The sequence below is a fragment of the Aphis gossypii genome, chromosome 3 (assembly GCF_020184175.1).
Source record: "Aphis gossypii isolate Hap1 chromosome 3, ASM2018417v2, whole genome shotgun sequence".
Lineage (NCBI taxonomy): Eukaryota > Metazoa > Arthropoda > Insecta > Hemiptera > Aphididae > Aphis > Aphis gossypii.
Window position 1 is genome coordinate 11931645 of NC_065532.1, and position 27900 is coordinate 11959544.

General features: G+C 29.5%; 2 protein-coding genes across 4 annotated transcripts in view; both read left to right on the forward strand.

Annotated features, from left to right (window-relative positions):
- LOC114125592 (uncharacterized) overlaps positions 1 to 27900 on the forward strand; it is a 138259-nt gene that overhangs the window by 104809 nt on the left and 5550 nt on the right. The window lies entirely within an intron of this gene.
- On the forward strand, positions 830 to 2362 carry LOC126551401 (uncharacterized). Its single transcript, XM_050204574.1, has 2 exons — positions 830 to 1636; positions 1742 to 2362. Exons 1-2 carry the CDS (start codon positions 1381 to 1383, stop codon positions 2203 to 2205), a joined length of 720 nt encoding a protein of 239 aa, XP_050060531.1. The 5' UTR covers positions 830 to 1380; the 3' UTR covers positions 2206 to 2362.

A 27900-nucleotide genomic window follows, 5' to 3' on the forward strand; every position in this document is an offset into this window, starting at 1 on the left:
TTGAAAATTTTATTTTTGACACAAATATTTTTTGAAATCGAACAGAGATTTCAGTTATATACAATAACGTACAAATTAAATCTGTTGACCACGATGTGAGACGGAGTTTTCAAATCTTTGGAGATGCTACACACCACACACACACACACACACACACACACACACACACACGATGTCTGGTACCGATATCTCGCAATAATGCAATATGATAACATAATAATACTAAAATATTGTTTACGATTTTACGATGTCTTTTGTACGGCGGCGGTGTGTCGGTGCTGCAATGGTTGGCACGAAAGCCGTTGCAATGTTGTGTACTACTGATTAATAGGTACGACGACCCGCCCGCAGCATTGCCCATTTACGCACTCCGTTAAAATGATAATAAAATCCCGCCGGCAAACGGACCACACATTACGCAATAAAACAATTATAAACATTTAGTAGGTACATAGTAAATAATGAAAAATATAATAACCCCTAATCCTAAAGGGTTCAGTTAAATAAACCAAAATGTTTAACCGGGCCGCAGGGGATATATAGGTATCTATATACGTTACAAAATCCAACGAGAGCTCTAATCAGAAGTGTCGTTCGGTGTATACTTTTGTGGGGTCAAGGCTGTAACTGAAAAAAAAATCGAAGGGGGGGGGGACCCCTGGACCCCTGGACCTTTCTGAGAATTGTTGTATTTACATAAAATGAAATTTAAAAATAATTGAAAATTGTTCTATGGCTTGACAAAAAAATGTATTTCCATTACAAAAACTATAAACATCCGTGTCGTTGCTATTGTCAACGGCATAGTTTTGAAATAAATAATATTATAATACTGTCGGTATCAAATCTCACAGTCTTATTTCAGTCTTCACTTCTGCAACACTGCGATATTAAAGTATTATAAAACATACAATCATCAATAATTATTCTGTAATTCTAAAAGCTTTACAACGTATATATTTATACAAACATGTCGAACACTATATCCGAGAACGAGACATTGTCTTCATCGTCTGCGGTCCAGATATCCGATGAACCTAATGAAATGAATCCGGAAAATGGTGGTCAGTTAGAAACAGTCTCGACTAGTCAAAATGTATCGGCTACGACTATGAAACGACTTTACGGTTCGTTGCCTAATTCAACGTTGACGGCTTTAACAACTGCAGGTAACGAGATCGACACGGCCGCAATCCTGCAGGAACCGACCGCCGTTGCTGCATGCATTACACCAATGAATCCTCAAAATAGTCAAAAGAAAGAAGAAGGAAGAAAAGAAGAAGAAAAGAAAGAAAGAAAGAAGAAAGAAGAAGAAGAAAAAATGAAGACTCGGCCAGTCAAAACGTATCCGGCACCACTATAACACGACCAAACGAATCAATGCCTAATCTAACGGTAGCGGCTTTAACAACTGATGGTGACACGGCCGCGATCCTGCAGGAACCGACCGCCGTTACTGTACAGCCGGTTTCCCTTGAACCCATTGTATTTGACCCGACACCGATTAAATTGGAAAACAACGCCGGTTTACGAAATCACGAACTTTCAAATATTAATACATCCGAAAACGAGATTTTGTCTTCATCTCCTGCGGTCCCGACAACCGATGAACCAACATCAATGACACCGGAAAATGGTAAGTTAGAAACAATCTCGACTAGTCAAAATGTATCGGCTACAACTATAAAACGACTTTACGGATCGTTGCCTAATTTAACATCGACGGCTTTAACAACCGCAGGTAACGAGATCGACACGGCCGCAATCCTGCAGGAACCGACCGCCGTTAATGTACAGTCGGTTTCCATTGAACCCATTGCAATTGGCCCGACACCGATTAAATTGGAAAACAACGCCGGACTACGAAATCAAGAACTCCCGACCGCGGAAGTCTCCTCTGATCAGTCTGCAACAGTATCATACCGTGATGGATCGGGAGAACCGGACTTAAAGAGCCGAGATCTCGGCGGTCTTCAGAAAAAATTGTGGCATTCAATGCCGAATATAGCACTGCATTACACAGATAAGACGTCTTACGACACCAAAATCGAGTGTACTGCTCCGATGAAAGTTTCACACGACTCGTCAACTCGTAGCAGTATGACTGTGACAGAACCAGAGGTAACCCAGGTTAAACTTAAACGATGCTCGTTGTGGAAGCGGGCGAAGAAATTCGCCCGTCGCGTATTTTGTTGCGCTGCATGATATGGTCTGCAGTACATAGTATAGAAATTAATAAACTGTATATTTTACAGTGTTCAAACATGTAAGTTATCTTATAAAATGTTAAATACCTACTTGTACAGTTGTACTTGATTTAAATAATTTTGTGAATCAAATTCTATTATGAAACTTATTCGACTATGACAATATAGTCATATTATATTACAATGTTCAAATTTTTAATTTTATAAAATGTTATATTCTTGTACAGTTGTACTTCTTTATTCTTAAATCAATTAATTAAAATAATTTTGTGAATCAATTCTATTATGAAACTTATTCGACTATGACAGTATAGTCATATTATATTACAATGTTCAAATTTTTAATTTTATAAAATGTTATATTCTTGTACAGTTGTACTTATTTATTCTTAAATCAATTAATTTAAATAATTTTGTGAATCAAATTTTATTATGAAACTTATTCGACTATGATAATATAGTCATATTATATTACAATGTTCAAATCTATAAATTATGTTATTAAATGTTATATACCAACTTGTACAGTTATATTTATGTATTCTTGAATCAATTAATTAAAATAATTTTGTGAATTATATTTTGCTATAAAACTTATTAGTTATTCTACTATAATAATAAAGTCATATATTTTGATAAAAATGCGTTTTTTATTTCAAATTTGTATTTACAAACAATAAAACATTAACTGGATTGATCTTAATAATGTGGGGTATATTTTGATTAACGTATTGTTACGATTAAATTTTCAAAAACGAAATAATTTGTCTCCGATCGATTCATTCTCAGGACGCAGATGATACAATAAGCGTATCTATATATTGAGTATACTGGTTTGACCGTTAGCAAACGTCAGGTATTTATATTGTTTTGAACGATTAAAAGAACTAAACTTTGGACGTTTTAAACAAAAACCAATGTGCTTGTCTTTTTTTTTTTTTATGTAGGTCCCGCGGGTCGGAAATACTATAACTATATACTATAACGGATCGAAACGAAACGCAAACACGCGCAGAGAAGAAAAAAATAAAAAAAGGAATTATTTTTTTTTTTCGCCAGAAAAGGCTAAAGTCCTGCAGTTACCGAAGGAACCACTGATTAGAAAATAATTTGTTTCTCCTACCCTTTGTAATGTTTTTCCCCTAGTTCTTTTCCTTTCCGTCAGATTTTCCGCCGCTCCTCCGTCTATACCTACCGATAGTTTTTGTTGTCAAACAGTAGACTTTTAACACACCCTGAAATTGGAAACGGGGCTGGATGACTGGGATTTTTGACATTCAGCCTTAATTCCTAGGACCTAGGGTCAAGCACTTATTGGAAATTTATACATGGTAAATGACTGTTAAATATGTATCTATCTAATAAATAGATGTATTTGTGTAAATAGTATCGATTTGAATATGCGTCTTAGATATGTGAGGAATATGTAGGTATATATTATTATGGTGGCGAATATATTGTTATATTTAAGTGTTTTATATAAATATAATAGTATAATATACACTCATTCATAGCACATGGTTATTGAATGAAAAAAGGTATCATTTATTTTTTATTTTTATGAAATTCGTGGTAAAAGTATATATATATCTATATAATAGCTATATAACCCTTTATCATTATTCCAAACAGATCAACAACCGAACACATTTCGCAACAGAAAAGCAAAATATGTGTAGTTATTTTAGGTACTTTTACACCTATCCGCCACAATATTTGAACACGTTTTCGATCAAGTATTGATTATTATGTTGAAAAATAATTCAATATACATATATTAGGTATTGTATATTATTCCGAAAAAAATAATCATTTATTATTTGTGTTTCAATATTTTGACGGAATTTCAATTGTACATGTTTAAATAGGTAGTAGAAATATTATTGTAGTATTCACGTCATCAAAGATCGGTTGGGATTAATAAATTAATACCATTTCACTGTAATAATATTTAATAACGTATATTATATACATTGTTATTTCAATTATCAATAGGTACATAAAAAAAAGTTCTTTATTTTACAAAAAACCAAACGAATCGATCCAATAAAAGCCGTAGCGCGTTCGTAATTTGTAATAAGATCGTATATTATAATAGTCTTATGCATTAAGCGCTTTATGCATTTTTATTAAAATTCTTATTTAATCACATCGCGATGTTAATAATAATAAAGCTAATATTTATTTTCTACCCTTGTTATATTTACGAGCTATGATTAAATTTCCATTTATTTAAAGGTTTTTATGTCGGCAATACAATGAAAACGTTCCATTTGTAGTGTATAATAATTTCAAGCACGCGTTAGTGCGTTACTGTTATGTACTACTATTAGTGGATAGTTATCATTTTTGTTGGGATTCTTACAAATATTTCGTTGATACGATTTCGTATACACTCCGTAAAACTGATGGACGGTGACCTATTTTCATTTGTTTTTTTTTGTGCTAAAATGCATTTGATGATTCTTGAAATACATTATATTTCTTTATAACATAATATTATATATCTGTATAAAATATAGGTGCTTCAAACATTTTTTATTAAAATATTCCATTCGACGGAAAAAAAACTCTTCAGAATTATTTTACAATACGAGTATGACCTACACAGACAACATAGAGCAATTCGTTGCAAGTATAAGACTATTACCATATTCATCGACCTTATCAAAGATGTTCGAATTAAATTATGACAAAAGGTATATTTTAAATAAATTAAAGTTATTATGAAAATTGTGTATAATTTAATATACAATAATGCGCTGAAAATTGGGTCGATGCATTATTTTTTTCGTTCAATTAAAAATAATGGTTTACTCAAAAAATATTTCTTTTTTTTCAATTAAAAAAGAAATATGTATATTAATTATAATAATTTGATTTGTAATTTGTTTTTATTCTTGAAAAAAAAAAATCACAGCTCCGCCCGTAGTTATCTGTAAGCGGGACTAGTATTCATTATATCCCTATCAATATGCACATTTAATTAGACACGAATTAGAAATCAGGATTTATATTACATAAACTTAACCCTTTTTGACATGGGTTTGTGGCTTATTCGTTTTTAAAAGTATTTACAGCTCAGGCAGACATATAATTACATACAAACAAAATTAATTTGCGCTTGAATAATTAAAAATTAAATACAATAATTTAATTATTAGAATTGTATGTTTCGTGACGGGTATAGCGCTACCCTACAACGGCTTGTTATAAATTATGCTTTGAAAAACATTAACAGTCTCAACAATATTATATTTTGTAGCTTTTCAAGGGCATTAGTCAGTCTTGTCGTTCAAATCGTTGTTGTTTTAGATAAAACCTATTTATTGTATTTTACAATAATTATGGTTGGTTCTTGTATAACTTAAAAATCTGAGGTAGCACATTTATGGAAATATTTTAAAGATTAAATTATACTTTTACATTATTAAAAGGGTTAAGGTAAATTGTTTAAAATGTGTAAGCAAATGATGTACAATGCACAAATAGCATACATGACGGGACTGCTATTTGTGGGTTTTTTTTTTATAATATATTATATATTAATGTTTCATTTTCTAGATTGTATTTGCCTAAATTCATAATACAAACATTTTATTTTAAGTTATTTTCACTAATCTTATTTGGTTCTATGTTTACATTGCATCGAGTATAATATTTTTACAATCGTAATTTAAATAGTATTATATTTTCGTATTTTCGTATTAACACTGATGGTTTTAAAATAGTCGAATATGAGAAGGGTGTTTGGTTTCTCGGGTGCTTCTTCCATTGTGAATGGATTGATAATGCATTGACTTGGGGAATTATTGTTGTCACTGTTCAGTTCAAAGAAGCTTTTTAATCGTAAGAAATGCTTTCCAACATCGCATTGGATGTATTTATATGGTATTTCTTCGTACTTGATTAAGTAGATGAGAATGAGATTAGCGTGCTCATCAATTCTTGATTTGGTGGTAACTATATGTCTGTAGAGTGTGGTATATATAGTAAGATATATACCTATAACATTTATTCCAATTTTATTCTTGGAGCATGTTTGTTAATAAAAGCTGTTACTACCAAGTTATTTGCCATATATATATATATATATGTATGTATACTTATATGTATATGTATAAGGTACTTAGGTACTTACTATATACATTTATATATGATCGTAGTAGTAAGTAATGTGATTTATTTGTTAGCTATAGTTAGTCAACTCTTTTATGACCTGTAATGTCTGTATTGTCTAGGTGAGACCTAAATTAATTCGATAGTTATAGATTTTATAATAATAGTTTTATGGATATACTATTCAGCCTTGTTAGAGGGATTAGGTGAATCGAACACTAAAAGGACTTTTAGAGAATCACTAGTCATAGTCATAATCCTATTATTCTGTAACGTAATCGTTAAGTTTATATTATTTCATATTATAATATCTGGTTTCTAGGTATATATTATCATTAAAGTTTTAAAAATAATTGTTTTCTTTTTTTTTTTGAAGAAAAATTTACAATTTGTATTTTTTTAATATAATAAGTAAATTTGATGGTAATACAATAAAAATATACATGAAAAAATAATACTCAAATACATAAAGTCATCCAATAATGAAATCCTTCAAAAAAAAATAAATAAATAAATAAAAAGTAGTTAAAAGTAATCCTATTATAGCAATCGATGATTTGAGTTAGAAAATTTATTTATGCACATTTCATACACGATTATGAACATTCATAGCATCAATACGCTGTGTTATACGATATAACATTAGATATTATTAATAATGAGAAAATTATTTTAAATTTAATAAACTATAGTGCTTATTAAACTTAAGATTTTCAAATTAAGGGAGTCGACATTTAAAACAAAATGTAATATTGACCTACTCCAATAATATTGAGTATTTCTCGTTGTTTATCATTGTTTTTGATGATTTTCGGACTTAAAAATTTTCACTTTTGATTAATTTTGTTTATTAGCAATACATATATCACAGTTTACACCTATGAACATTATATTTTTATTTTATCAATAAAAATTAAAACGTATATTGAGAAGATTAAGAATTTGAGTTAAAAAATAGTTGATTAAGTAGAATTATAATTATGATTATGATTGGTAAATTCAGTTTAACAAAGTGAATATGATAAATTGTTTTTATCTTATTCAATTATTCACTTAATATATCCGACATAATGAGATCAGTTTTATTTTTAGAATAAAGAGTGAGAGAAAGACCAGTATTATAATATACTATATAACTGTCCAGATACATTATTAATGGTATATACACGGTTAGAGTATATAATTAATATTGAACTTACTATTTAAAAAATTTATATAAGTACCCTGCTGGCATTTTTTTTTAAAAATATTTTCATGTGATTCCGTTATAGATTATATCTACCACTCAATATTACATAAATTTATCAATAGAGTTTGTGAAAAAGCCAAGTTTATTTTGTACTATTACTTACAAATTGTTGTAGGTACCCTGCAAATGAAAAGAGTAATGAGTTTAATTTCACAGGATACCTAATGATTGTATACGCGTGTAATTTTGTTTTTCTACGATTTTCTCTTACCTAAGTGCAATTTTTCAAAACCAAGTTTTAATTAACACATTAGTATATTTTTTGAAAAGTGAGTATGTAAGGCTACTCTTAAAAATATATTATAGCAATATATTAAAATTCCCAAATAATGTATATAAATAAAAACAGACTTTTGGCAACATTTTTGTTTCTTAGATCATAAATGATTCATTTTAGTTATTTTTATTAGTATTGATCGCCAATATAATATTATGTTTATAAAAAAATATGTTACATCAAATTTTATTATTATTAAATAAGGTATTTAGAATGTATACAAAATATTATTAAAATAGGTAAAAATATTACAATTTTATTTTAAGAAGTTAAAATCTAATTATAGTTACATGCTATGATGACGTATATTCTTATCTTAGCTATAGGTATATGGATGCTTATCATAGAACTAAAAATGCAATTTTTTTAAAAAATGTCTTAGAAATGTAATTATAGGCGTTAAAAAAATGAGATGTTTGCGAAATATTCATTAATTAAAACTCAAGAGTTTCGTTATGAAAATTAAATTCAAAGGAAAAACAAAATTTAAATTTTGATTCTATTAAATTACTTAAACTGATGAAGATATATTACAAAATCATTTAATATAATTTATCGCATATTGAAACAACATCGTAATAATATAATAGACGAAAACAATTTTTTTTCGGTTTGAATTTCTGTTTAAATTATATTCATATATCTCCTCATAAGGTAATATAGATATACATAACAGGATACATCCTACCTAAGTTTTGTATAATATAGTTTTATTAGGTCAACAATAAATTCAAAAAAACTGTATTTCATATAATTTTTGGTGGAGAGGATAGAACTATTAAACTGCATGCGTAAAATTCAAAGAGAATTCAAAATTATTCTGTACAATACTATACATAACGAAACATCACCTCGTAAGTCGTATCTACCGATATCTATATACCTATCTACATGCTGCTGTACATATAGCAACGTTGTAAATCATTATGACGCTGAAACGTTTTTTTTTCTCGCAAACGAAAATAACGAATATATAATAATACATAATATATATCATTGATCATTCAAATAATATATTGCATTCGTTTCGGCCGACTACTTATATTCAGACAAATACTCGCTCACAGTAACACAGTATAATAGGTAGTAGATAAATATAAATTGTGTATTGATGAAGGGCGGCAATGACGCTGTGCGTCTTTAAATATCAGTGGGTTTTAGACACAAGTTGTGAGCACATATTATACAATATATTGTTTTATTTATCTTACGGACGAATGTATTATCATTTGTAAACATATATTGTGCATCGTCTGTGGCGAATTTTCATCGGAAGTCGTTCTCAAACCGCGCGCGTTCTTCTCATCTAGCGGAAATGGGTGATAATAATATAACTATATGTGTCTATTACACGACCGACATCATCGCCGTATGTAACTGCAATGTGACGTTTGTCGTGCGCTTAAAACTAGCTAGGTATTATATTGGCCCGAGAAATGTAAAATAATAATTAATCTAAACGTCCATCGGTCCGCTGCAGCACGCGTGCTCTGCGCGTCGTTTGTCAACCGCGTATTATTTTTAGAGTCGAGTCCGCAAATAAACCACCGTGTCATTCCTTCGGGATTCGATCATTCAAAAATTAAATTCACCGACGTTCGATCGATATATTTTCGAGATGGTTTTTTTCTTTTTTTTCTTTCAATATTTGCTTATTCCAAAACAACGTTTTTAAAAATATCCAATCCGAACATGCCGCCAACTATTGCACCATTATAAATTCGTAATATCAGCACAACGTTTTTCAATAACGAAAATATAGTGTTTTAAATAACTTTTCGTCACGCGCCACAATAAAACTATACAAGCTTACAAGTGTATACGCTTTAAATACATATATTTCTAAGACGACTTAGCGATATAATACGACACAATAGCGATTAAAATTTAACAGCTCCAGTATTGTATATTATTATGACGTACAATGTACGAGTTTGTTAAATAAATTTAAATAGATAATTTCATTCAAATTATTAATACATTTTTTTTTCGGGATTTATCTATATCTAAATACTTATAATTTGGCCACATCGACTTTTCTTCCATGTATTTACAGATATATTATTATTTAGTATATAATGCAAATATGATTTTGCAAGTTAAAAAATTAAAAATGTACCCATCCATATGGAATCATTATATTTTATTTATATAAGAACTACATACCTAAATTATATTATAGTTTAATAACAATTTTATAAATGACTTTTTCGATGTCCAATAATTAGAGCTATACTGAATGAAAACCATTATTTTGTTCAATAAATGTAGTATTACTATCTTCGCCATTCGGCCAATACGAATAAACCAAATATTATAAGCTGCGTAGAGATGTTATACGAACAAAGTTAATAAAGGTTTAAGACGTTTTTAAACGTTGTAATAAAATAATATTTACGATCGATATTGTTCATTATCTTAAACTCGTAGTAACCCTCATAAATAAATTTCAAAAAAAAAAAAAGAAAAGAAAAAGGAATTCATGTGTAATGTAAAATAATAATAAGTCGGTCGGTCGGTCGGTCGGTGCCCACGATAATATTCGGGTAATATATTTTATTTTTTTATTATTATTGGGCGAAATTGAATTTAAATAAAATAACCGTAGACGAGATGATTTCACGGGCAATGAGCAAGCGGGATGAAATTAATTTAAAATGTTGTCGTCATACATACCTAATAGTATATCTCTTGTAACCCGTTCGCGGAGTATAAGTGTAGCGTATTGCAATGCATTATGATATTATCATTATTATTATTATTATTATTATTATCGTCTTACAAGCACGGAATAATAATAGGCGCTCGCGACACGCGACACACGTTACTGTCTCCGAAAGTTTCGCATCGCATTAGCTTTGGCCATCCGTCAGTTACTCATTACGACGTTGCGCACTACTCTGTATAGATAATAGTATTATACGTAGGAGGACACGCAAGTGCCTTATAGTTGTTCAGAGGCAGTAAACGTCGTCGTCGCGATCGAAACCGAGTCGGCGGTATACAGTACGCATATATTATAATATTATGTATACTTACGTCATACGATATAATGCACAGATAACCCATCAACTCGGATGGTACAGGATATCAACATCACGCGATAATAATATCGTCAAAGAACTTTTTGTCTAACGATTTTTGCACGAGTCCTTCCCCCCCTACGCCCTCGCAATCAATTCGTGTCTAATTACGTTAAGACGTATCGATACAGCCGCCCGTCTCTGCTTTCTATCAAAGTGGCAAGAAGTAGTTTACCCCCCTCCTCATCTCACCATTCAGTTTATGACTCGGTAATTTTTTACACTTCTAAAATATATGTTCATAATATATATATATATATATATATATGAAATCTTAATGATACCTATATTGTATAGTGATTTTCAATAATATGTTACCTTACTTAAAATGCAAAAGTTTCATTGATAATTTTATTTTTGCAATATTGGTTATATATAAAAACAACTAAAAAAATTACCATACTCATTTCGTATTTTTTTCATACAATATTATTCATTTACAATTACAGATGTTTAAACTGAGAAATTAAAAATTAAACAAGTAAATTTAAATTAAACCAAATCTTAAATTAGGTATGTACATGAAAAAAGCCCATTGCACTGTCATTTCATTAAAAGACACCCACTCGATACCATTACTGCAATACATTAAATTAATAATTTAAAATATACTATTATCGGTATTATCGGCACTATCGTCGTTTTCAACCTGTCATAAATATACATTTTTTTTTTTACACAGCGTGGTTCTTTCATCGAACAACACTCATTATTTCAAAATCTATTACTTAACATTTTTGAAAATATTTTTTTTTTACATAAATTTCAGTTAAAATAAATCAATATTTTTAAATATTCTTTATCGTTTAAAAAAATTGTTTTATCACTGGAAATTATGCAAAAAACGTAATTTCAGAAACGTTAATAGAATTTTAAACAATGAGTATTGTTTGATAAAAAAATCATCCAATATATGGAATATATATAATATGATATGTTTAATTTAAACCCTATTAAAATCAGATTTTAAGAAAAATTTCGAATTTACCTCTGAGAGTAATGCAAGTATCTATACGAAATTTAAACATCTGCAGGAATATAATATGTATAATTGAACATAAACCTCGAAAGTTTATGCACCGAATTTTTTGAAAATTATCTTTGTCTTTTGTGACTTAACAATAATAGGTAGTATAAATTGCAGTAGGTATAACAACACTAAGGGACACGTTAAAGTTTGGGACGCATTCTTATTTGTTCGTTTTAACAGTACAATAAAGCTAAAAACTGATAATATACATAATATTTGCATATAATGTACGATTATAGATTATTAAAAACGATTCACCTCGAATGAGTAGTACTCATCTATATCTTGAATAGTAATTAAAATATTTTAAATGTACAATCGCAGATACATAAATTAAAGAGTTCATAACGAGATGGGTTAGGTCAATGTACAAATTATATCATATTAATATTGTTATTTACGGGAACGGAAAAATTCAGCGTAAACACTAATTATTTTATCGTTCTGTTTTTATACAATACAAAATAATTAATTACAAACTTTATAGAGATAAATCGAGTATAAATACTACAATTCGTTTTTTATTAAAATAATATTTAATGTAACTATTTGCTATGATATTTTTTATGGACATTTTTTATGTAAAAATATCGTGTATTAAACCTTATTTTTTATAAGCATTTGAAATATTGAACAACGGTTGGACAATGTTCGGGGTATTATTCCCTATTATACTATTCTCATCTTATCCAAACCTCTAATTGTTATTAATTATTAACTATACCTATTTGTTTAAAGTTATTTAGTTATACTTACAAAAATGAAAAAAGTGTTTTACTTTAAGGTATGAAATTAAAAATGATCGTAACCATTTAAAAATAAAAATTATAATACCTAAAAAATAGCTAAAAAATTATTTTTTTTTACAGGCTATAATAGCTGCAGCATTAATTATAATATAATGTAATATTTTTTTCCCAATATACCTAACTCTGAGAAATCGAGTACGTATTACGTCTTATAAATATATTACAATATATGAATATTATCTAATGTATTATGTGTGATAAAAAGGTAATCAAAAATAAGTGCTTAAGTATACAATAAAATATCAAACCTGTAGTATGTGAAAGCAATTTACGTTGGGCACTTGGGCGGACGTGCTATGATGAGTATATTATTATTATATTTTATGATAAAAAATGAAACGTTTAGAAATAATATAATATTGTCTCGTACTCTCGTTACTAAACATATGTACATAACGCTTGGTATATGATGAATAATGAATACTCAAATAACTAGATACCATTACATGTACAAAATATGCACTTTTCATCGGTAAAATATGCAAAATAATATGCTAAGTAAAATTTAAATTAGGTAGTAACTAGTCTAAAAAAAGTATTAAGCGAAAATTAATTTGAAAATAACTATATCTTACGAAATAGTTAAAACTTTTCGAATTAATTTGCGTAAATACTTCAATACCGTGTACAGCGTAGGCGAAGACGTGAGTGAAAATTCGAGTAATACTATAGTGATATTATTTCAGCGTGATTTGAGCTAAAACTATATTATATTATGTTATTTACTAGCTCTTTGCCCCTTAATCTTGTATGTACATCGATGACGCAAAATATTTTCTTAGATTTGACAGTAATATACACAATTACAAACTACAAAATGATAGTTTTGTAACTCTATATTTTTATATCAAAAATCTGATTACTTTTTTTAAGGTTTATTATTTTATTTTAATGACAAATACTTTTCTAAAAATGTTAATATGTAATAAATTGGGTGTTTCAAATATTAAAAATGTTTTAAAATGTTTTTTTTATCTATATGGTTATTGGGAAATTTAAAGTTTAGAATGTTTTGATAAAAAGTGTATAATTTCATGGAGTCTCTTGGAAAAGTTATAATAGTCGCTATACATTCAGCTCATCTGAACTTTAAACGATCGATTTAAAAGAAACTCTTCCAATAAGTATTCATGGCAGCTAATATTCATAAAGTTATTTATAATTTCGCTTGGTGTAGGATAGGTATTATAAATCGATGTATAACTTAAAGCTAACTACATAATATTATAAATTGTAATCCATACGTATAATAATATAATGATTATTGTTATCTTCGTGTATTCTTGGTCTGAGAGCTTTTTAGTTTTAAACAATGGCAGGATCTCAAATTCGTTATTTCAAATTATATTCTCTAGAGTAGTTTTTTTTTTTTACAAGTAACTTGTTGTTATTATAGGTTGTATTTTCAAAAATCGTTTAAAATCGTAAATTATTTCTTTCATTTTCATTCAATTGCAATTCAGTGGTATTTACTAAAAAAAAACTTCAATAAATATTATACCATAATAATATTATATTCCTATAATCATATTGTTTTTTAATCATTCTATTTAGTTTAAATCTCCTCGGATCGAAATCGGCTGATTTCTTTTCAATATGCAACACTTTCAAAAAGTTGTTTGCCAAGTTTTAAAGAACTCTCAGTGTATAGGAGTTTACAAAGTTAAAAATAAGATTTCATAAAAAAATTAGAAAATATACGTGATTATGAAAATTTAAATAGTAAAATAGTCGATTAAAAAATATATGAAAAAATGTTTTTTTTTCTTGGACAATATTATAGTCCGTTAAAAAATTAAAATATAAATAACAAGTAGTAGAAATTAATAGGTGAAAATAAATATAAATAAAATGTATAAATATATTTTGATTCTTATTCATTAGTTAGTAGCAATTTAAATTTTCAACTTTTTTTCTACAAATGTTGATAAATAAAATGTTCGTTAGTCAAAAGCTTAAAAATTTAATACTAGGTTTCTTCAAATAAAAGTTTATACTATAACCAAAAAATCATAAAAACAATTTTATTTTATTAATATTTAATATTTGAACAATTTTAGTTAATTTTATGTAATTTAAAAATACTATTTGAGTGTACATGAAACTTTTAATACACATTATTATAATATTATAAATACACAATCACATTTTCAAATGCAACGCTTTCAGCAAAAATTACGTCAATCTATTATATTACCAATAGTAAAATAAATTATTTTAATAGCATTATAAATATATTATGATAGTCAATCTTCGATCAAAATCATTTTTTCGGATGGAATAATTTATGTAATTTCGAGATTCATTTTTGTTGCTTGCAGATTAAATCGAATTTCTCAATTTCTTCTTTAAAATTATTAGGTACTAATTTATAAAAATAACCAAAGTTACCATTTTATTACTTTTACCAGATTTTATTTTACACTTGCCCAATTCAATATTTACTAAACTCTAAAAATTATTTTAATGATTTAGAAAAATATTAAGTATAAATATTAAAAATAAAAATGTAGTTCTTATGCAAATACATTATGTTGATCATAATTCATGAATAATAACATTATTTTATATCACCCGCTACTACTTAATTATTAATAATTTCATTTTGTTACACTGAAAAATTTAATTACTGATATTTTGGTGTGTAGACAGTAACGTAAGTAAACACAGTTCAGGGTCGAGGTCACAATAATATTATGTGTGTAGAATTTTTTTCGGGTCGAATGTCGATACGTTATCGACTCGTCATGTCATAATACAGTATACAGGCGTTCCTTGTTTGTTTTTATATTTGTTTATAATATATCTGTCCATTTCAAGAATATTTCCTTCAGTGCACACCTATATAATTGAAAAACTGTCCATCGGCAGATTCCTATAATGTGTCGGACATTATAGTCTTATCTCACATATCCGTTCGCACTTTTACCTCGAGTATAAGAGTATATACGGCCGTAGTTTGACTGCCGTCTAAGGGTGTTATTATTTTTTTTATTTAAACGTGTCACTCGCGATCGCAATACATAGTAACAACGATCCATATCTGGGTTTTTCCGATTTCTTCGAACGCGCTGTGGAAATATTTGGTTTCCGATACAAGCCGCGTGGTATTGACACGAAACTTTAAAAGCACTAGCTGTCTCGTATAAAGTGAACAACGCAGTTATAATACCGATATATATATATATATATATAGGCCTATACCGCTCAACTCGGAATCTGAATACGCGATGACCGTGAGGGAATGGAAAAATATCATGATATAAACGTCAGAAAATGCGCATATAATACTCTGTTGTGTTTTCCATAATATATATTTATGTTTTTGTTTGCGCTCTTATTTTGGCGTTTGCATGAGAACGCAAAAAGAAACACGTCGCCGCGTGCCTGCTGCCTCCGTCGACGGCCGTGGAAAAAGGGAGACACACACTCGCACATTAATAAATAATAATACACACGTGGAAAACGTGAAAAGCAACGTTTCGAGTGCAGGTTATGTACGACGAAAATGTGTTTTCGAGCGCGTTGGAACACGTCTGCCGAACGGGGTCGCACGAAGAGAATGGGAACCTTAATAACTTTTAGTCGAATGATTTTACGCGTGAGAGAAGACCACGGTGGCTTAAGACGTATGTGTGTGCGTGTGTGTGAAAGTTGAGTTAGTGCGCGTGTGACGTTTTTATATTTATCGTGAATTGTTTTTACCTCATAGCAATCGTTGTCGTCGTCGTAATCGTCGTTCGCGGTATTCCGGTTGTATATATATACCTACGCGAGTATTCGTATTTGGTATACTCACTCTACGAAGCCGTATATACGAGCCTTTAACTCCGCCGATATAATCGATTGCGCTCGGGGGGTTGTCTAGCTTTCCCCCTCATACACGCACAGTCCGAACGGTGAAGCGGTTGACTTCGGCCAAAGGGTCGCATACAGTGTCCCGAAAGCGAGATTCTATATACACAATACAATAATATATATATATATATATTATATACCTACCTTTGCAAATGCCCAATACTGTTTCAAGTTTTCACCCTGCTGCAGTGCGGTGTTCATTGCTGCGCGCCGTGGACGGGGCATTAGCGTTATAAGATTTATACTAATATACATTTGCGGGGCGCGGTGGAACTGTATTTAGGTTACAACCCTATATACAGGTATTGTTTGAAAACAAAAAAAAAAATACATCGAAATTCGATTCGATGGTTTTCATTGTATTTCTCTCGTCCTACCGATCTTTTATTATTATTATTATTTTTTTTTTTTAGTTTAGTTTAAGAGCTTAATGGTGTAAACGTTAATGTCGGTAGACTGGGAAAAAAAAACATCTACCTACCTACTGGGATTAATAATTTTCTTCGCGTCGGAAAGTTACTCGCGATAGGTCATCATGTGGCGCGTGTAATATACCGAAACGAAAAAAGTTTTCTCGCACCAATGTATAATAATAATACGTTTCTGTTGTATACTGTTGTGTAATAGTAATTAAACGGCACGTGCGGCCGTTGCAGTAGCGCGGCGGTGAAGTGACTTGCCGACTGTACGGCTGTGTCATCAGTCAAAAGATCCGTCTTAATACGAGAAAAACAATAGTTCGTTTTCAAAATAAATTGGTATTTGAACCGTATTACAAATTATTAATATATATATATATCTTCGCGGTTGCCACGGGGAAACGATTTCGGGATAACGGGGCGGCAGACTATTGAATTATTTTTTAAACGAAACGGGAGACGACGTGCAATACCGGAATATTATAGTCCATACTAATTCTCTCTCTATATATAATATGTTCTATGCTGGTGTGTGTATGTGTGTGTGTGTGTGTGTGTGTGTGTGTGTGTGTGTGTGTGTGTGTGTGTGTGTGTGTGTGTGTGTGTGTGTGTGCTACGCGTAATATTATATTATATTTCGACATTATGCAAAGTAAAGAGAAAAAAAAAATGAAAAATGAAAATCGAAATTACGTTCTTCGCTGCCAGCGCGCACACTAAAACGAGTTAAATCTCGTAAACACAGTAATGTGATTTGAATGTATTATAAAGACGAGATTTACTGCGAGCTTCCCTGTACAGGTATATCTATGTAGGTATATATGCATATTATATATAAACGCGTGGCTTTCAGATTTTCAGACGTGATAATATAAAACCGTTTGCGGGATATATCGTATTATGCGGATTGTTTATTAAAAAAAAAAATCCTACCGAGTTTCGCAAAATGATTTTATTTGACTCGTAAAATTATGTTACCGACTGCGTACGAACAGTCACCGTCCAGGGGTGGTCAAACAACGGTCGTCCGCTGATGATTTCATCATTGTCGGTTCCCGGTGGTTTCTCAACGCCTTTATTGATAAAACCGCAGTATTATTGCACTCAACGGTGATGTTTCTATTATTATACTGACACGTCGATATCAGGTAGGTACCTACCTACCCATATATTACCCGTTTACATTATAGTATTATTACTCGTCCGTAATGTGTTTAATGGACAGTGTTCCGATCGAATGGACCCGTTTTCTGCAGTCTATAGAAAATAAACTCACGTAAATCTCAGAAGGAATAATGTTTTCCGGTACACGTTTATCAAAAAAAAAAAGTTTGAGCACTCCTGGTCTATATGTATAAATAATAACCTCACATATAATACGTCTCGGTGCTGCCGCCTGAGCGATTTCGAAAAGTTTGTACGGTTACAGCTTACAATATTTTATGTACAGGCACGTTCTGCAGCTATCCGTAGGTGCAGAATCACCGATCGAAATTTCAGGGCATGGTACCTATTGTGTAAACTTTAAAATGCTTATATAATATTTTGTAAGTATTATAATAATTGTTAAAAGCCATAATAGTTCAATATTCGACATGTTGACATTTTTTGTTCATGCATTTTTTGAAATAACAATAATAATAACTATTATAGGACTCGGATTTTAAAGCATATAATTATGCTTCTTTTTTATACATGGGATAGAAATCTAATTTTTGTACATATAAATTCGTTCCACGTCATTTTGATTCCAAATTAACCAATTTTTTTTTTATGTAAATACTTTTTTTTTAAATTAATCCAGTTGTGTATTTTTTATGTATTTATTATGCTATTGTAATAAAATAAAAATAATTAATAATTAATGTAAAAACCCAGAATGCGGATATTAGATTATTATCGTTTTTGTTATCAGCTTGTTTATTAAATATAATATTAAAAGTATAGATTATCGATTTACATATTGTAGCCCTCGGTACCTATAAAAAAATACGGCCAGGTTAGGTACGGCCAGCATGCCTATAACATCGATATTGATCGTTTCAAAATTTAAGATTTAATGTTGTAATTTGAATCTTCTGGTATAAAGTATGCACCGATCACTTCAGTGGATGTACAGAGTTCGTTTTCTATGTATTTAAATATTCTGTCGGAGAATAGAGTCAATTTAACTACTGCAAATCTAGGGAAATACATGGTAAATAATTATTTTTTTTATTTAAATTAATTTTACACATTTTTTTATTCGTTTTTTAACCAGTTCATGTTAATTTTTGGTCATAATTTTTTTTTTTAAATAAATATGCTTCTTTTTTGCTGTATTTTTAAAACAATAGTGCGTGCTTTTTTTGTTACTTACTATGTTTTAAAATCCGAGCCCTAATAATAACATATTATTAAGGATTAAGGATGACACGATTAAACGATTCTGCGTGTGATGTATTGATATATTTTCCAAAAGAAGCGAATTCTTTTCAAAACGGCGAGTGTTACTGCATAAAAGATTTGGGGGCGCATAAGTAATATACACATTTGTCTATAAATATTTTCTAACGTTAACTGAAAATATACGTACCTATATAGAAATGATAAATAAATTATTCTGGGCAATATATAACATACTCTGAGATGGATGTTATATAATATTATTACGATGCGTATGTTATACCTATATGCGTGTTTTGTGTGCAGGTATGAGCGATAGCCAATTAACTTAAATTATATCGCCGCCGTATCACTGAAATGTATGCGTTTTCAGAGCTAAAATATTATTCCGCTCACATTATAACAAAATAATGTACATAGATATTTCGCGTGCGTGCTCTCGGTGTAGCGGTTTTGAAATTTACCCGCGGAAGAGAGACGCTCGCGTTATCGCCTTGTGTTTCGCTGGATATGTTTCAAACCCCCAATTAGCGGAATGATCAAATTAGATCTCATTCTATGCAGTAGCATGGCGTTATTATAATATAATGTTAAGGTTAACCCTTGTGAGTATATATCATATACGCGCGTGTGTAATAATAACAACAATGATTTATAAATAACCGACGTAATAATAGGACTTCTTATTATTATTTTAGTTTTCTGCGGCCTTCTGAGCTCGACGAGACGCGCAAACGCGCGCCTGTGCGTATACTAAATAACAATGTTGTGTATCTATTGTTGTTGTGAAGGGTGAACGGGGTAGTAGGGCGTGAAAAACGGTTTAATTAGTATATCAAATCGGTCTCGTTTTCGCAATATTATAATATCATTATCGGATCTCTGTCGAAGTAAAAACCGTATAATATAGATTAAAAATCACAACGTATACGATCATACGATATTTTAACAAAAAATACACGAAATACTGATTGGTACCAACCGATCCTTCTTTTTTATACTAAAGAATAATATATTTTATTCTATTTCTTCTATCTTTATAATATTCTTATTATTGTGCTTAATAAAATAAAAAAATAGTTGATTGTTGTACAATTTTACACACACGGCGTGTATGTAGATTTTCGACGCTAATAAGCCGGAAAAAATGTATATTGCGTTATGACGACGTATTTTAATTGGCCGAGGGTAGATAGGTACCTACGTAGCTCATGGAGGTTCATCGATCGAACGGAGTAGGTATATTACGCGAGCATATTATGAACGTTTTTCTACAAAATCGACAATTTTATTATTAACGCCATAATCATATTATGTAATTTAATGTCACCAAAATGATTTATCATCGGCCATCGTTTTCATTATTATTAGCATATACCTGCATACCATAATTTCAATGTCCAAAAAAGGTCTTAACTTTCTAAAAAAATTAATTACCATTACTTATTGGATAAAAATTATGAAACACTTAAATTAATTTCACTTTAGTACTGTATTAATATTTAATGAAAAAATAACATTTGAATAACACTTTTCATAAGACATATTATACATAATATACATCATTTATAAATAGTATAATTATGATTGATGATTATTGAATAATGATGGCAGTGGCGCAACAAGGCGGGTCCAAGAACTACAGAATATCTATTATTATTGTAATAAAAAAAATAATATAGATTTTAGTTATCATAATATACTCGTGTAGCCCAAAAACATAAGACTAATAAAATACGTTGCTATAATAATTACCACACATAAACTTAATAATAACTATTTTATCGATATAAAAATGTAATTGAAAGAATTAACACTTTGATTTTTGATCAATTCGACATTTAACACGCTCCAGGAGAGAAATTCCTCCTCAATTATAATTGGTGTCAATTGTACAACCAATAATGGACTGTATAGATAATACAATTAATTCTAATATAATATACTTATCGTTATTTATTTTTTATCGTAGAAATAAAATAAAACACATTTGTTTCATTTTTAATTTACAATAAAATTTGTTTGTTTTGAATTTCGATGAATGTTGGACCGTTTAAATTGGAAAATTTAGAAAACTCAAAAGCCCAGCGATCCCGCTCAGTGTTGGAAATTTAGTCACACACGATGTATGACACGGTCTCTTCAATACTATATACTTTCGTACTATGTGCTTGATATATCAAATTCTAATATATTACATAGCTATTATACAGGTAGTATAACATTAAATAGACTACCGTCATGTACGCTTTTCGTGTAGGTATAATAGATTTTCGTGTAATATAATATGTATGTATGGGTGCACGCTAGTCGCTATACTGAAAAACGCCGCTTTTCAGGAATGTGTTCGAAACATATTATTCAAAAACCCTACTCCGTCTATGTCTAATGTAAATAATTATATATTTGTATTTTGTATGCGGTATAGTATATGCCATATGCGTGTACTGGAGGCGTTCTGCGGACGAATTTTTTATGTTTTCGGTGTAACGGCTGTTATTCATTGGTTTTAAATAATATCTTTGCGCGATAAATTCTGAAAGATTAAACTGAAACTTTTAGAACCGCTGTGCATATAAAATCCATTATCGTGATGAACATTTTAGTGCTCGGGATTACTGTATACCAACGTTTATCGATTAGTTGCGTGCGGAAAGTTGTAACCGGCAGACGTTTGATTTATGACGTGCCAGAGAAATCATCAACGACCGTTTTTTTTTCCTTTTTAATTTTAAAAACTGTATAATTTATTTTTCTCTATTTCTATTGTCACAAATGTGACGAGACGTCGGAGATGGAAAAATATTTGAACGTATATTATTATAATAACTAGGTGCACGGGACAATATAATATGCGACCCCGTGCCTACAGCATCTGCAACAATTTGTAAAAGAAAATTAGGAAGAAGAAATAGAGTATCGACAACAAACGTTTTCAATAATAATGTTCAAGGTATACGTTTTTTTTTGTTAGTAAATGGTTTTTTTTCTTTTATGAATAATTAAATATTAAATTATGTTTATAAACTGTGGTTGGACTCGCGGGACTGTGGAAGTGCTGCAGAGACTCGGAAGCTCAGAAATTATGACGTGTTATATTGTTATACGATTTATAATATAGTTATATACAGCGATACTGGAGACAATAATACAATATATTTGACGCTGGTCTCCTTAACGGGTGATTAACTAAGCATAATTATTTATCACATTCTTTTTAAAACTACGTGTTAATTTGAACTCTGGTCTATTGGAGTTTTTAAATTAATATTATAACTTTAAATGGTTAGATTTCTTATGACTTTGGAAAATTCAAATTAATGTTCTGTCATAAAACAAACATCCTTTTTTTAACCAAAAGCGCTTTTTTGCACTTAATTGTTAAGTAAATAATTATATTATCTTATGTCAAATTATAAAAACATTAATGCAAAGTATCGTCAACGTGTATACAAGACAGCTTCATTTTTAAACTTATTTTTTCGGTTATAATATTTTGATATTTTCTAATAAAAATAAGATGGTTAACAACTAGATAGCTTCGATTATTACTATTTCCAATCTACTATGCAAAACAAGTTGTCTAGTTTTGTGTGTAATTGCCTATAGACAGCTTCGAAGCTCTTTAGAATATTTCTCGCAGTTGGAACTGTCTTGTTATTACACTGATACAATTAATTTAAATACTTATAGTTTCTGAGTTATTATTATTTATTATATTTAAGTAAGTATAATAATTCATGGTAATTAATTTAGAAAATACAAAAACCGTGATGATCTATTAGGATTTTATGATTTAAAAAATGTATATAAAATAATTGTTTGAGTAAATAATATTATATTTACGTTTAACTTATTCACCAATTTGTAGTAAAAAGTGTAGAGGCTCTTATTTAGTTATTTATTAAAATTAGACGGTCTAAAAAACTTGTATCGTCGTAGAACACTTCCCAAACGACACGAAAAAATGTAAGTACTTACCATGAGAAAATATGGTCTTAAAACGTAGGTAGGTACTTACAGTTCTGAAAATAAAATTGAATGAATGTATAACTTGAGGTTAAAATGATGGCGAAAACGTACACGTGGAATATTATGCTCTCTCTCTATCTCTGCAGTATAGGTTATATAGTACCCATCATTAATATTATTACCATATAAACTTATATCGCGAATCAACGTATATTAAATAATCATCACGTATTACGGGTAATAATATCGGATAATGTAGACGTTAAGTGAATTATTATATAGATACTCGCACTTTACGATCACAATAATAATATAGTATATTATGTTATCTATCAATCATTATTTTATGGTTTCGACAGAAACAATAATATGATTTTATTTGCACATATACAGCCCATGCTGCAGGTGTTGTACAGTGTATAATAATAATATGGCGAATACAATATTGTTGACTATTGATGTGTTATATTACTTGTTTGAAACTATATAGACATCGTTATGGTATTACGTCATATTGCCGAATCGAAAACGTCGCCGAGAAAGCGTTCCGAGACGATCGATCAACTATCGAGTAGACGCGTTATACGCGCGTCACGCCGTACTAGACCCATACGGTATAGTTGTATTACTCCGACAAGTAAAATATTGTTAAATTTTTTATTTCGTTTAAAATCACTGTTGAATTAATTTCATTCTGATAAGAAATTTGAAATGTTTTTTTTTTTTTTGGGGGGGGGGGGGGGTCTCTGCACATTATATACAAGACGAACGTTCGTGCTGACTGAGAGCTGTATAATGATAATATGTGGATGTTATAGAATTATTATTATGCGTTGTACCTATACAACTTAAAAAAAAAAAAAAAAATAATTGAAAAGACTTAATTTTCTGCTGAACAAAAATTTTGGAAAATTCAAAAATTAGTCCTTTATAGCTATAGATTTTGGCCTTCCGGAATACATTTCATTCTTCAAAACCATCGTTTGGTTATAAAATATAAATTCACAATTTTAACTCGGACAAATATTGCAAGCATATTTTCCTCGTTGTTCTCTTGATCCAACTACGAGAATGTTGAACTTTTGTCTTCGGATGTTTTTTTCTTGTTGTTATCTACCTTCTTAAAGTAAGCCCATTCGGTAAAGGTTTAAAAAAATATCTGTCAATCTACTGTTCAGATATCAACCAAACGACTATACGCATCGGAGCATTCACAACAGCGTTTTTTTTTTTTATATATATACATTCTAATATAAATTGTAATTGTTTTTAATAATAAGTATTTTCTGATTTAATAGTATACTTAAGCTCAGAAAATCCAGTATTCCAGTGCTGGTGACATTTATTCGTTCGTATAAAGCTATATATGTTATATAGAAGTTGACTTTTTCAAAAATTATTTTTTTCTCATTTCACCGAGTATCTTTAATCTATATACGTGGAGGACATACATATACACATATGATTCGAACTCGGAAAACTATAATGAAATAAACTTTCGATTATCACGGTCCACGGGACGGGATATATAATTTAAAAACTCATTTGTTATTTTCTTCTGCATTCTGATAATTACGATCATCTATATAATATTATTATTCTATCTACGATAATATTCATTGTCGTATTACACATTGTGCAGTAAGGTTATTACCCCGCGTATTACATTAGATCTTTAAGTCGCTGTAGAAAATAGTCCACCCTTTAAAATTACACTGTCAGTCAACACACTTGGGAATAGGGTGGGCCGTGTGCAGCGTATTTGGCGCCATAGATTTTGGCAAGTGAAGCGACGCCTCACTAAACTTCGAACTAAATGTTTCGTTTACAATTTCGTACATCGCATCCGTTAGATTTATGGCGATGTCTACGCATATTTTGTTGTTTTTCGTTCGTTTGCGACGATACTCCCGAATTATATAGGTTTTAGTTTTGTTTAGTATAATAGCCTCCATATTGTTGCCTTTTTACACAATATGTATATTGTATAATATTAAAGATTTTGGAAAAGTCATCTGTTCTTCGGTACAGTTCGGAGGCAAATACCGACTGAAACACATTGCACTGCAGCACATTCATTTCTGTTTTGTTTTGTTTAGTTTATTTTTTTTTTTACAAAAACGCCAAGCTATTCCTTAATCCTCTGGCAATTGTTTAAAAAGTAACATAACTCTAAACCGGGAAATTAATTATTTTTAGACCATTACGTATAACATATAGCTTGTACCCGTTGTATGCTGAATATAATTTATTATAGTTTATACAATTAAAATATGTGTACAAAATATCATGTTACGTTAATAAACGACTTTTGGCGTAAATTAAAATTATCATAAAAATGTTAACGTGTGGACGTGTTATATTTAATAATCACTGTTTGTTATAAATTAATTCATAGTTACTTTTATTTTGATTTTTAATAATATCCGTTCGTTCATATAATATATTCAAGATATTTAATATTATGATGATTTGTATTGAAATTACAATATTATACCGTTTTTCCATTTATAAATGATTATTAATTTAACAACTAGTTAGGTTCTTAACATTACAGATACAAGTATACAGCGCAATATATTATAGCGTAATACTATTGATTATAAACTATACAGTACTATTTATATTCAGTAATATTATGTACTTTATTGAATGAAAATATTTTTTTATATTAAATTTTCATCCATAAATTATTATTATCTTATTGAATTATATGGTTTTTTTTTATTTATCAACAGTGTTATTGCTCTGCTAGCTATAAATAATATTTAACTTAAATAAAAAAATTATCTCCGTTATAAATTTAAATTATAATAATTAATATAATTAAATTATAAATCAGTTGGTATCTACTACCTATACTTGAATACTTCAAAATCTGAAAAATCATGTAGGTATGTTCTTAAAACTATGTTTATAACATAAATATTATAATTTATTAAATAATAAAAAAAACGTAAAGTAAGAAAAAAAAATTGACTGGATAATTAGTATTATAGTAGCTGTTGCCTTTTGAACACTCATATTTTATTTACCTTTGCTCAAGGCACTGTTGTTATTTTTATGTATTATTATTTATTGTTTTAGATTTAATAAAAATGATGAATCATTTTTTGTTAACAATTACTCTAAGAGGAGCTTGATATACTATAATATTTATTTAGGTTTAGTGTTTAAACTAATAACGTCTTAAAAAAATATTAATTAATAAAAAAAAAGGACTTAAAAAAATAATTAAGTTCTCAATATTAGGTATATATAAAAATAAATAATTTCCTAGTCAGTTTATTTTCAAAATGTAATTAATTAATTAATTTAGTATTCACTAATTAGTATATGACATAGACTTCTCGATAAATCTGACATTAAAACTTTTAGTTTTATTATCAGAACCTGTAGTAATAGATACTCTAACTAGTATGAAACCAGTGTCATCGCAACTATAATAGGTCACAGTTGATGGATCTCAAATGCACTCATACAGTCATACATGAGAGACGCAGATTACTCAGATACACTTACATTTATAAAACAAATATTTACATAGTATACGAGTATTTAATTTTAACGTTTTAAAACAATTTTGTGTTTATAACAAATTAATTGTTTAATTCTCTTAACATTATTATTATGAATATATTATATAGGTATTAGGTAATAGATATAAACAGGTATTGTAGGAGTATCTAAAATAATGGTCCGATAAAACAATTCTCAAAAATAATAATACCTAATATTATTCATTAAAAAGTAAATGTTGATTAACAGATCGTCTGTGCAGTCATTATTCACTACCGCGTAAAATCTCAACAAAATCTGAAAATTATTCAAAACAATTTCTAACGATACGTCAATGTGGCCCCTCCAGCGGTCGTTAATAGATATATTTTATATTTTTATGTATACCTACTACACCTAACGTACAAAAAAAAAAAAAAAAATGCTGGGTAGCAAACAATACGTGATCGGTACCCGCGAACGTCGATTTCAAAACGATGCCGCGCACGTATTTTTATTTTGATTTCGTACGGCCATAGAACAATTTTTTCATCATTGGGAATCGATTTCGGGATAACTATAGCGCGAGGCCACATATATTTTATGCCGACGCAGTGGTCTGAAATATAATCTTAAGCCGGGTTCCCTCCATACCGTGTCGTGTAGAGTGGAATATATTATTATTATTATTTGTAGCTGAAAACGTGTTATCAACATTTTGTTACACCCTCGTGTTGAATAATAATATAATAATATATAGGTACAGAACACAACATGACAAGGTGTAATGCAAACCTGCAGGTGAGTATCACAGTCGGAAAAAAGTATGATAGAAACATATTGAACGTGCAGTAATAGGTACAATTCATAATAATATTATTAATAATTTAACGTATGAAAAAATGTGCGGAAATCGAGTTGTACTGTCCGATTTCGGTATTTAATTTTCAACTAGAAAAGCTAACACCTTACTCGTGGGACGAGTGACTCTAAA